The sequence below is a fragment of the Drosophila hydei genome, unplaced genomic scaffold, assembly GCF_003285905.1.
Source record: "Drosophila hydei strain 15085-1641.00,03,60 unplaced genomic scaffold, DhydRS2 tig00000415-arrow-arrow-pilon, whole genome shotgun sequence".
NCBI lineage: Eukaryota > Metazoa > Arthropoda > Insecta > Diptera > Drosophilidae > Drosophila > Drosophila hydei.
This window is the reverse complement of record NW_022045726.1, coordinates 1-13,048: the sequence shown is the minus strand read 5'-3', so window position 1 is coordinate 13,048 and position 13,048 is coordinate 1. Positions and strand designations below refer to the sequence as shown.

At 46.0% G+C, this 13,048-nt stretch overlaps 2 protein-coding genes across 2 annotated transcripts; one reads left to right on the top strand and one right to left on the bottom strand.

Moving 5' to 3' along the window:
• Positions 1-6,188: 6,188 nt before the first annotated feature.
• Positions 6,189-11,023, top strand: LOC111598244. Its single transcript, XM_030224233.1, has 6 exons — positions 6,189-7,469; positions 7,545-7,908; positions 7,969-8,104; positions 8,186-8,643; positions 9,970-10,426; positions 10,489-11,023. The coding sequence occupies exons 1-6, from the start codon at positions 6,189-6,191 to the stop codon at positions 11,021-11,023; spliced, it is 3,231 nt and encodes a 1,076-aa protein (XP_030080093.1).
• Positions 11,024-11,267: 244 nt separating this feature from the next.
• LOC111598279 lies at positions 11,268-13,007 on the bottom strand. The gene is made up of 2 exons (XM_023313457.1): positions 12,186-13,007; positions 11,268-11,925 (listed from the first exon to the last, which is right to left on the bottom strand). The coding sequence occupies exons 1-2, from the start codon at positions 12,917-12,919 to the stop codon at positions 11,382-11,384; spliced, it is 1,278 nt and encodes a 425-aa protein (XP_023169225.1). The 5' UTR covers positions 12,920-13,007; the 3' UTR covers positions 11,268-11,381.
• Positions 13,008-13,048: the final 41 nt, after the last annotated feature.

Here is a 13,048-nt window from a genome sequence, read left to right as displayed (position 1 = left end):
TTAAAATTCGGTCAATGCACGAGAAGCGCTGGCAAATAAATGAACGCGTAATTTGGCAAATTCTTTTGGCGCGGCGTTTTTTTAATGATTTATTTTTATTGCCGCTTGCATTCAGCTTGTTCTGCCGCTTCTTCTTGCCACTTATTGTGCTGCAGTTGCACTTGTTGCTGTTGCTGTTGCTGTTGCTGCCTTTCTTTCGTTCTTATGTGTGTCATGAGCTGCTGCTGCTGCTGCTCCTTCACATTAACGATCCTTACTAAATGGCTCAGAACGTGGCGTGTGTTAATCGCTTCACGAAATCATCAAGACTGACGGCCCGGCCCGCCTCAGATTGGCGCGTTGCTGCCTTTGCCTCTGCCGCGGCTGTCGTCGCTGCTGCCGCCGCGTCGCCGTCGTCGTCGTCATCGTCGCTGCCTTTCGGACACTTTGTGTTTGGCGGCTGTCGCTTCTCTGCCCCCACATCGTTCCACTCCCTTTCGTTCCGCTCGCTTTCCAAATTCCCCCTGCCATAATGTTCCACTCTCTCGCGCTGGCTCTCTCGCACCCATGGCCAGCATCTGGCACTTCCGTGGCTCATTATGAAAATATTTGTGACGTCGTCATTGGAATCGGAATCGGAATTGGAGTTGAAATTGGAATCGGTTCTAATGCCTAACCGGTTTGTTTGTTTTTATTTTCTTATTTTATTTTTCATTGTTGTTTCTTTTTCGTGCACCCCCGCCTTAGGCAGCTGCGCAGTCGGGCGACCAATTGAGCGCCTGTCCAACAGGTTGTCACTCAGCCAGGCGACATGGCCAGGGCATCGGCTGCGGCAGGGGAGATCGTTCATGTTGTCGCAATTGCCCTACAAAGCAGTCAAGGTATATACATACATACATATGTGTATATCTATCTATATATCTATATGATCTCTCAATGTAAAGATAGCTCTTGAATGGAAAGCGATTTTCATCTGAGATCTGAGTATGGAATATGGCATACTCTTGAGATTAGAGTGTATCATTGTTATTATAATTCTTCAATTTGCAATCTTTTTTAATTGGTTTAATCGTATTACAGGGTATTTGGCAGACTCGTCGAAGTGCTAAACAAACAGCAATTGGCAGCGCCTCAAGCACACGCTCAAGTATTCACGCTGTCAACAAATGATCTCAAATGCCAGACGGACGAACAAATAGACGAAATAAGGAAACGAATCTGCATGGTGTTGCTAGGGTATTTGCTATTCGTTGCGGCAATAGACACATGGACCCTTTAATGAAGCAATTCGTTTATATATTTTATTTTTAATGGAAACGCCGCCTGTCTTTTGACGAATTAAGATCCCGGCTGTTTGGCGGTGCACACACAATCAGACTCACACACACACACACACACACACACACACACAATGCCATGTGTGTTGTTGCTTGTGACAATGGCATTTGAGACTGTCGTCTTTCATAAGCACAGTTTGTACATATTTTAATTGAAAGTGAGGAGACAAATTGGCGCATTTCTTTGAGCGCAGTCCGTTCCGCTGGAGGACGTGTCGCATGAAGTACCACTGTAGTTGACCTTGAAGCGTCCATAGGAGAACTAGGCGTAAGTTTAACTAGGAGAAATCGAATTCTATGTAAAGGAAAGGGGAGGATAGAGTGTGATTTAGAATTAGAGAGAGAAAGAGAAGGAAGGAAAAAAATGAGAGAAAGGACAGAGAGAAACAACGTCACAGATTGTGAAAAAGAAAGATAGAGCGATATAGATGAGAGAAAATTAGACAGAAAGAGACTGAGAAAGATGGATTTAGAAAGGGAAATAGAGAAAAAGAAAGAGAGAAAACATTTAAGAGAGAGAGAGAGAGAAGGAGGGAATGGAAGAGAGAAAAAGAGAAATGGGGAAGAGACAATGAAAGACATAGATAGAAAAAAGAAGAGAAAAGGGGAAAGATAGAGAGAGGGAGCATGAGAGAGAGAGAGAGAGAGAGAGAGAGAGAGAGAGAAGAGAGAGAAAAGAGAGAGAGAAGAGAGAGAGAAGAGAGAGAGAGATAGAGATAGAGAGAAGAGAGAGAAAAGAGAGAGAGAAGAGAGAGAGAAGAGAGAGAAGAGAGAGAAAAGAGAGAAGAGAGAGAGAGAAGAACGAGCATATATTGGATATACTATCCAAAATAAAAAAAGGAAAACCTATTTCCGCTTTTGATATCCTATATATCATCATGTATGAATGTCACATGTAGTGTGATACTTCCTGCGCTATTCGAGAACTGGCAGGGTATGAGAAGCATGATATAAAAGCTGGAATGGGGTCTTCGGTTACATTTCATTCAACAATTTATTTTTTTCACTGAACTACAATATTTATCCATTTGTTTATTAGTGCAATATTAAATAAATAAAGGTTGCGCCCACTGGATGTGGGATATTAGAGAGTGTATCAAGTTCATATGCAGCTCTGTTCATGGCTAGAAGTGAAAAGTGAAATTGACGTAATATAGAAAAACATGAAGAAAAGAAATAGAAATAGAAATATACCAAAGAAACGCTTAAATGAACGACGCACAAATACCCTGCTTTCAGTTATGCAATATGCAGTGAGGCAAGTTTTGAGAACATTTTATATAATTGAAGAAATGAAAAAAAAAAGAAAATTTATATATATATATTATATATATATATATATATATATATATATATATATTTATATAGAATATATGTACTCACGTAGGCAAGTCGAATCATGCAAGTCCTACAACTAGAAGCCAAATCTATCAACAAAGATCAATCAAATGGATTTCACCTGGCAGAAGACTATATCAATTACTGTAATTACTGTCTTAGAGCTGTAATATTCAAGTTAAAGATAGACCCATTAATTATATGGCTTAATACAGTCGAAAATATGTGGCTTTTGAGTACATTTGGTCGTCTTAGCCATCAAGTGCAGGTATTCTGCAGTCGGAGCCAGCTTCGCTTGGTAAGTGTGAGAGCTGCACAGTGTCGCTTGGACAAATATTGTAGGTATAGGGTATACCAATTGGCTAACTGGCTTAATAACAATTTCACTTGCGAATAACATATATATATATATATATATATATATATATATATATATATTTTTTTTTTTTTTTTTTTTTTTTTTTTTTGTTTGCATGCCAAAGCTCACTTAACAAAACTTTAAGAGCGCAAACTTCGTTCTTACTTAGATAATCTTGATTATGATTGCTCTTACTAATTCTTATATACATATATACATATATACATATATATATATATATATATATGCTTGGCCTCCATCTGCATGGGGGCCTGAAAAGAAAACATGCAATTAAAATGTTTTGCTTTTCGCTATTGTTTTTATGTGGCTTGCGATGTATTATATTATGATTAACTGTTGCTCAGCCGTAAATAGGTACGCTATGCTAACTATATGCTTACTATCTACTTACTATCCATCTCACACTGCTACGGCTTTCGTTCTCTTTAAGTGATGTGCGCGTGACACGAGCTGCATGACACGAGATATAGAGTTTTCATCAAGAACTTTATAAAATTGTTATCTTCTTGCTGTGATTTTATCATAAATATTTATTAACGTTCCATGTGAATGAAGTCTGTGAGAGCTATGCTTTCATCGGCTTAAGAGTAGGCAGCGTGATCTAAAGCATATATATCCAATGTGGGCGTGTCTAATTGAAATACAATAGCTAAGCTGAAATCAGCAAGACCTTAACAGCTCCACTTACTACACTTTATCTAGGGAAAACTTGTTGTTAACTGAGCTGAGCTCGTGCCGTGACACGGCATGAGCACGCGCCCAGCTCTAAGCGTTTGAGCCGCAATTGCCGTTGTCTTAAACGTTTTTTTAGTGACGCTCGAGTTGTTACAGTTCATAAAACTTGTTGCTGCTTATTGTCATAGTTGTTACACTAATTATTTACTGTTGTTTTTAGTTGTTGTTGCTGCTGCTGTCGCCACAGCAACTTCTTAAGCGAGATTCTCCAAATCGAGCCACGCCTGTCTGAGCGAAAGTCAAAGGCCAACGCTGAGGGGCGGCCGTAGAATAATGTAGAAAGTGAAAGAGATCTTCTTGAAAACAAAAACAAAAACAAAAACAAAAACAAAAACCAAAACTAAAACAAAGCAGCGACAGCGCCAGGCTCGCTTCGTTTGCCTGGTTTAAATGCGGACAGACGTGACGACAGACGCTGGACTGGGACAAGTCCAACCTGTCTCTCCGTATGGCATCCTGTAAGCCCCAAACTGTCATTTCGAATGCCTGTCAGCCTTTATTGCACAGATGTCGAGTCCAGTTTTTCCGATGAGCGATAAAAAGTGGAACTCACGTCAAGCAGCATGCGGAAAATGCTAGCCGATAATAAAGAAGTCTTTGCACAGTGGTGCCAAACGCTTGTTGTTGAGTCACAAATTTCGCAGCCAAGTGCCTGAGGTCTGACGTCAACGTATCTAAATTTAACCACAAGTTAAATTGGCTTGACAGGCAACTGGCACTGGCCAAATGTTTTTTCCTTTGTCACATTTTCTTTTCGCTTCAGTTTTAATAGCTTTAAAAGCCTTAACATTCCATGACGAAGACCAGTTAAGTTGGCTGCAGCTGAGCATCTCACACAACACTAAGTTGGCTGCGCTTAGCTGTTTTACTTTTGTCTGAATATATTTGCTTACCCTTTACGTGTCGCATTAGGCATTTTCCTTCAATTTCCTAAGACGTATTTAATCTTAAAAACAAAACAATTTGATAACTGGAATTACTTCTAATGCCTCCCGAATTTTACTGCCAATTCTAAGTGGTTAACGCCCCAATTTATGCATGAATAGCTTGTTTGAAAACATTCTGATTATACACATAGGCAACATATTGACAATATAATCACTTTCGAGTGCCTTAAGTACTTGTCTAATGATATATATTATATGTAAATCATGTCAATATCCGGATGTATAGCTATAGTGAGCTCAGTGGTTCGAACCACGCTAATACTAATAGTAATATTAATTCAGATACTAATACAAATACTAATACTAATACTAATACTAATACTAATACTAATACTAATGATAATGATAATTATAATAATAATGATAATGATAATGATAATGATAATGATAATGATAATGATAATGATAATGATAATGATAATGATAATGATAATGATAATGATAATGATAATGATAATGATAATAATAATGATAATGATAATGATAATAATAATGATAATGATAATGATAATGATAATGATAATGATAATGATAATGATAATGATAATGATAATGATAATGATAATGATAATGATAATGATAATGATAATGATAATGATAATGATAATGATAATGATAATGATAATGATAATGATAATGATAATGATAATGATAATGATAATGATAATGATAATGATAATGATAATGATAATGATAATGATAATGATAATGATAATGGTAATGATAATGATAATGATAATGATAATGATAATGATAATGATAATGATAATGATAATGATAATGATAATGATATGATGATGATGATGATAATGATAATGATAAGATAGCAATGATAATGATAAGATAGCAATGAGTTCTTGGATTCCAATTGCATTGCACACCATTTTGCCCCACTGTGCAGCTGTATCGTTAATTTTCATCTATGATTAGATCGACAATTTGCAATGCTTCGATGATTCGACGCAGGGCAACTAAATGCCATAACCACAACAACATCTACGACAAGGCAGCCAGAACATTGGCCAGGTGAAAAGAGAAGGTGAAGGCGTTGGAAGAGGAGGCGGAGGTAGAGCAGGCGGAGGAGGTAGCTCCCCACTCCCCACTCCCCACTCCGCACTCCGCACTCCGGTAAGCGACATCTTCACTCAAACGTTACGGGCAAACTTCAAGCAGCCGAAACTCGCTATATGTGGGGGCATTTGAGTTTCTCCTGCGCTTGCGAGGCGTTTGCTTTTGGCGGCGGGTCGGTGGATTTGTTGGTTTTGGGTCTTTGACTGGGTCGTTTTATTCATTTGTTAGCGAGACTCGCAGCCAAACGGTCGCGCACGCGTTAATACCAAGAATTTCTGGACGAGCTTAATCCAGTTGCCTCGTTAGCCTCGTTGGCAATCTCGTTAATAAACGCAAATTTATAGAGAGAGAAAGAGAGAGAGATAGTTATATATAAAAAATATATATAGACACACATATATAATGCCTGCCTTTCATATAGTAGTAAAGCTGCTAATGCTGCGCCTACTGCTGGCCAGTTTGTCGGGTCTGTCGGGTTTGTCGGATTTGTCGTGTGCCGCGTACGACTTCGGCTATCATCCCAGTGCCGAGGAGTTTGATAGCCTGCTGCGCGAGACGCGCACCTGGACGCGCGATTTGCTGGCCAACGAGCGGCGGCGCGAAGCCTTTGTGCCGCGCTACAACTATCCAGCTCTGGCGCACAGGCAGCCACAGCAGCATCCACTGGAGCAGCAGCAGCCGGAGTTAGACTTTCAGCTTTACAGCGATGATCAGAGCCTGCAGCAGCCGTTTGTCTATGAGACGGTAGCATCTTTAGAGCAGCAGAAGCAGCCACTGCCAGAGCAGCATGTGCAAAGCGGACTCATCGAGATCACTGATAATCTAGCAGCAGCGACAACAACACGAAACAGCAGCAGCAGCAACAGTAGCAGCAACAGCAGCAGCAGCAACGGCAGCAGCAGCAATTTTCCCATTTTTTTCACCAATCCTGCAACGGGCATTGTCTATGCCATTAGCGAGGTGGGACGCAACACCAAGTCGCAGCCGTGGCCCAGCAATGGCAGCGACAGCGATGCCATTGACATCTATGTGACCAAGGCGCAGTACGACGCCGATTTGGCTGCGCTGCGTCAGCGCTATGAGCAGCAGTGCGCGCTGAATGCGGCCGCAGCGCAATCGGTGCTATCGACGCCCAGCCTGAGGCCGCCGGCTGCAGGGAGCACAGCCCGGCCGCAGATCATACGGCTGCAGAAGCCCAAGAAGTCGACAGCAGCCAATGCTAGCACAGCGGCTGGCCACAACAAATTGCTGCACAAGCCGCCGCCCATCATGGTGGCTAGCGGTGCGACGGGCAGCATTAGCGGTCAGCTGCTCAAGTTGCCCACGACGACGGCGGCACCGGGGGCGGTACCGCAGCGCACGCCGAGGCCCAAGCGTAACAAGCGCAAGAAGAAGAAGAAGAAGAAGACGGTCAAGCGGCGGCCAGGCCAAAAGCTGTCTGCCGCCACAACGGCCGGGCCACAAATTGTGCTGGGCAAGCGGACGACAACCAGCGCGAGGCCAGCGACGGCTGGGCACACGGCGACACAGCTGGAGAAGCCGCATATGCCGCTGCCCACGGTGGCTGGCACCGTGTTCAGTGATCAGCCTTTTGTGGTGTCCAGCGGGTTCATTGAGGTGCCGCATCGGCTGCAGCGTCGTTCGCTGGATGCGCTGCCCGCCAGCTCAGCGGGCGCGCGACCCGTGAGCAGCGGCCGACGGCGTCCGAGCGGCAACGGCGGTCGCCGGCGCAGCAGTGGCAGGCGGCACACTAAGCAGCAACAGCGCGCCACGCCCAAGCACAAGGAGAATGCGCCAGCTGGCGACAGTGGCTATCGTGTGCCACATGCGGTGCATCTGCTGCATGCCAAGCGCAACGGCAGCGCAGAGCATGGCAGCGGCAGGAAGCGCAGCGGCGAGGACGACTTCGATCTGCTGGAGCTGATTGCTGGCGATGATTATGAGGACAACGATGACAGCTACTTTGAGGAGGATGAGAAGGCAACGCACGTGAAGCGTCACAGCAGCAGCACCACCACCACCACCACCACCACCACCAAGATGAGGCCAGCGCAGGAGAACAGCAGCTCGGCGGAGGAGGGCGCCGACTTTGGGGCAATGGTCGAGGAGCAGCCAGTGCCAAGTGCGATTGATAGCAGCAACAAAAGCAGCACCACCAGCAGCACCGCTCAGCCAGCCACAGCTGAACCGGCCAGCAGTTCAGAGGAGGAGAAGCAGCAGTCGACGGAGAGCGCAGAGACGCAATCATCGACTAAGCACAGCCTGAGCAAAAAGCGCATCAGACGACGTCCGCCTGGCGAGAGCCACAATTCCGATGAGTACTACGACGAGGACAACGATGATGACGACGAGCAGGAGGAGGAGGAGGAGGAGCAGGAGGAGGAGGAGGAGGCCGCAAGCGATTCAGATTCATATTCAGATACAGGCATCGGCAGCTTCTTTCGCATGATCTTCTATCCCGTGCAGGTGGCCATGGCGCGCATCTTCGATGGCTTCGGCGGCCAGTCGGACGAGGAGAATGTGGAGGTTAGCTCGAAGCCGAAGTATCCCAGCTATACGCTCTATCACAGCGCGCACAGCAGCAAGGGCGACGACGAGGATGCGAATGCTGATGATGACGACGACGACGAGGAGGAGGACGATGATGGCGGCTCGTTGGGCAGCTGGTTTGGCTCCTGGTTTGGCCTGCGGCGGCGCACCAAAAAGATTGGCAGCACCACGGCAATGCCAGCGGCGCCACTGCCGCTGCCCACGCCAGCCCCACCCACAACCACTGAGCCACCCGGCTGGCTGGAGTCGTGGTTCGGCTTTGGCAAGGCCACAACGGAAGCGTCTAGCGAGGAAACGGACTATGACAGTGAGTAGCAACTGGATTGGGCTCGAGTCCAGGCATATACCAGCGAGGGTAGTTTGAAAAGTTGCGAGCAAATAAAATTAAAAATGGATCAAAATTCATTTCTTTTGAATTATGTTATATTGGTCGAATCGAGAATTTTTGTAACCACGAGGGTGGTTTGAGAAATATCTGAAATTAGCGTCAATTTATTTAAATATTGAAAGAAAATTAGAAAAATTCGCGTTTTTTTAATTTTAAATCATAAAAGGCTATAGTCTAATCGACAGATATTGCAGACATATACGAGGGTGGTTTGAGAAATATCAGGTTCTAGCATAATTTAGTTAAATAATAATTAAAAGTTACAAAAATGCTGTTTTTTTTTTATTTAAAAGTGTTAAGTTATCAATAGATATTTTATATATATATATACGAGGGTTGTTTGAACAATTAACGATTTTAATATGCATTTCATGTAAAAGAAAATAGAAATTTTAGAAACAATTAATTTTTTTGTACTGCAATCATTGTCGCATGAAAGTCACCAAAACATACGAGGGTGGTTTGAAAAATTCTGAAGTAAAAAAAGTTAGCAAGTTAAAAATACATAAATTAATAAATAGCTTTAAATGAATGTGTGCAGAATTTAACTCATTGAGCTATAAACTTTTTCAAACTACCCTCGCAAGTCAACTTTCTTTGACTATAAGTGGTCTCTGCTGACATATAATCTTATTAGAACTCATCTTCCATTTGAGTACGTCTAAATACTTTGCTTGAGCTTCTATGGCGAGGTGTGCTTAACAAGTTCTTGGTTAGTCTAGCATCAAGTGGAATATTCATTCGCTAGTTCTTTGTAGTTGTTGGAGAGCTTTCTCGAGCAAATACACTTAAAGTAGACGCAGCGAAAACCTTGCAACTCGCAAGAGTAGCAAGGCAATAGATACTTTCGATACTTTCTTCTTTAAATTGAGATTATGACGTAGACGTCAGGGATCATTAATGCTCAGTGGTTGGCTTAAACTGGGTATCGTTTAGTCAAGCGTATATATGTAATTAGTTAGAATGTAACTAGTTGAGCACACCTCGTTAGTTCAACTGATAGCCGGCACACTGACCCGCTCTCAGGTCTAACGGCAGCTCAGACTGCCGTCGGTCCAGAAGCTTCTGGCTCAACTGCTCAGCGAGTCTTCGTGGAGTCGGTTCACGCTTTCTGCACAGCCTGAAAAGCATTTTAATGCTTTTGACCCGCTTGGTCTGTCTAGTGTCGTAGATCCATATCTATCTCTATCTCTATCTGTCTCTGTCTCTGTCTCTGTCTCTATCTCTCCCTCTCTAATCTTGCAGAGTGGTTTGCCGGCTGGTTTGATCCGACGCCCAAGCCAAAGACGCGCCGTCGCAAAACGACAACGAGCACAACCACAACAACGACAACGACAACCACTTTGCCCACACCGCAAGTGCCCATCCTGACAATTGTGGATCCGTTGCGCAATCCACAGAATTGGATTGGCATCTTGGCGCATCACATTGTGAATGCGACCGGCGGCGGTATTGGCGGTGTTGGCGGCGTTGGTGGTGCTGTTGCCTCGAGCACCACAAAGAATCCGCTGCTGCAGGCGCTGGTCACACGCGTGACCAGCACGACAACAGCTCAGCCGGAGCTGCCGCGTCGCATCAGCTACGATAAGTATCAGATATGGCGCCTAAAGCCGCAGGATGAGCCGCAGGTGCGGGCACTGGAGCAGTTCAAGAAGGGCGAAGATGGCAACAAGCTGCAGTGGCTAAAGGGACCCAGTCTCAGGTAAGGGTCAGGGCCCTCAAGGCTTCCTTTCATATCTTCAATGCCATAATCGTCGATTGCAGAGGCCTCACCGACGTCCTGGTGCCGCCGAAGATGCTGGTGGACTTCCAGGGCACGCTCAACTTTGAGGGCATTGGCCACGAGGTGCTCATCTTTGACGTGGGCAAGGCAATCGCCTACGAGCGCAACAAGGAGGAGTATTTGTATACGACTCCAGCGGCGAACAGGCGACCCACCAAACAGCCAAACGCGCCACCGCCCATGACCTGGAACAGGTATTACGAGCACGACGACATACTGCACTATTTGGAAACGTTGCGCATGCGCCACACGCAGCTGGTTGAGCTGATTCACATCGGACGCTCCTTTGAGGGTCGTCCGTTGATTGTCGTCAAAATTAAGTCGAAGCAAATGGCCGCCGCGGCGAGCGCCGCAGCTGCGTCCAGCCACAAGCGCCTGAAGCACAAACGTCGCTCCGGCCGGGCCAATGCGGTGTTCATTGAGGCTGGCGCTCAGGGCTTGGCCTGGATTGGACCCGCCACGGCCACCTGGATGATCAGCGAGCTGTTGCGACTGATGCGCACGAACAGTGAGTAGTCCAGGGGCAATCAGAGATCACTCATGGGGCATACCTGACTGCAAGATACTCGTACTCAGACACGCGCCTCGACTTAGCCACTCGAGCTGGAAAGCCCAAGGCTCTAGGCTCTTCCTTGCTCAAAGCCCATACACTCCTTAGCCTTAGCTCTGTTCCTGTAGGCAACAGTTGCAATCCTCGCCTAGACTAAGCCCAGTTCAGGACTTTTGAAACGACTCCATATTAGATGAAAAACAAGTCTATATTATGTGGATATAAATATGGATTTTTGAATTGGTTCAATTCGTATGGTTCTGAAATTCAAACGTTCAATTTTGTGTCAGTGGGTCGTCGGTCTAGCGTGCAGCTGCTGCGCTTTTATCTGCGACGAAAAAAACTGTTGACATTGCCGCGCAGCCAGATGAGCCAAGTGGGCGGCTGCTTCATTTCGGTTAGAATGGCATTGCGTCGGGACCTGTCGAAGATCTTGCGGCCCTGGCAATCGGAATATCTCTTCTTTAGCGTTTGGCTGCATGAGCTCTTCGGCGCTGCTTGGTTAGACTGCGACTGCGACTTCGACGGTGAATGCGGCTGTGGGTGTGGCCGCGACTGCGACTGCGGCTGCGACTTCAGCACGCTGCTCCCCTTGCATTTGGCGACGACTGTCTTTGGCGTCCGGTGCAGCCACGACGGCGACTTCAGAGTCGCCCTGCCGCAGCTCGTCGCTGCGCCGACCCCGCTCGTCCTGACATTACAGCATCCGTGCGTTAACAGCGTTATGGCAAATGCAAGCACCAGCATGGCGAACACAATGCCCACGGCCACGTGCACGTTGCGATCGGCATTAATCAGATCAAGCAGCAGCTGAACGGCATAGTAGCCAAGTGTTATCCAAAAGGTGAACGTGCAAATAGCAAAGAAGCTGCCAAGAAAAGACCAAATTGATTAGCCCACAATAAGCGACTGGCAAATAGCTAATGCGCTCGGCGAAACAGGGTCTCGGAGAGACAGACGCACGGACAGTCAGTCGGACAAATGACGGACAGACAAACAGACAGACATGAACATGAACAAAGCCGAACAATCCTAGCTACAGGTATATAACAGCTTCAGCCATTAGCTTTATGGCATCTGATCAGACCAAGTCCGATCCGATCCCTCCGAGCCAAGTGAACCACTTACACCAGTATGCCCAGCATTTCAATCAGAAAGGTAACGGCCGAGTTGATAGTTTCGTTGCTGCATATCTGTATGCCCTTCTTGGACTTGCAGTCCGGCGAGCAATCGTTGCTGATGCCGCAGTTGTCATTGCAGTAGGTGCTGTCCACGCAGACGGTTTGGCCGCTGGCATTCAGCAGGCCCTTGTTGCCTTGCAGACGAATGGGCAGGCCTAATGTGTCGCGTCCACGCATTGGGCTCGATTTCAGGTGGGTGTATTGAGGGTAGTTAATGCTGCAGCCGGCTCGCTTCTGTACAACGGGGTCGTCCGGTCGGGGTATGCCCTCGGTCATGCTCGATTTGCGGCTGAATTCCATGGTACCAAAGGCCACAGACCGTCCCTCATCGGAGTCCAGGCTTAAGCTGGGCTTCTGATATTCAGCTATCTGCATATTTCCCCAATAATCTGGCTGTCTTTCGCCGATTATTCGCTGATCGCAGTGGCAATCACTAGCGTTACTCCCAGCCTGCGATGACGTCTCCGGTATCAATTCGTTGTTATAAAAGGTCAATCCCTGACCTAGGCCCCAGTCCCGGTCCATCGGATTAATTTCATCCACTCTACACATGGTACAGACTGGCCCCAGACTCGTGCCCTTATTCTGCGCCAAAGCCTTGGCCTTCGCCTTGCACTTCTTGCATGGGCAAGGCAATAGGTGCGACCCAGACCCAGAGCAGTTGCACCTACCTGACATCATGCTGCACTAGCCTAGATTTCAGCCAATCTAGTGAATGTTGTGAAAACAAATTTTGCCCAAAGACACTGACAGATTCTGGATACAAACTATTAACTCGGCTGGGGACTGACTACCCGACCGACATACCCA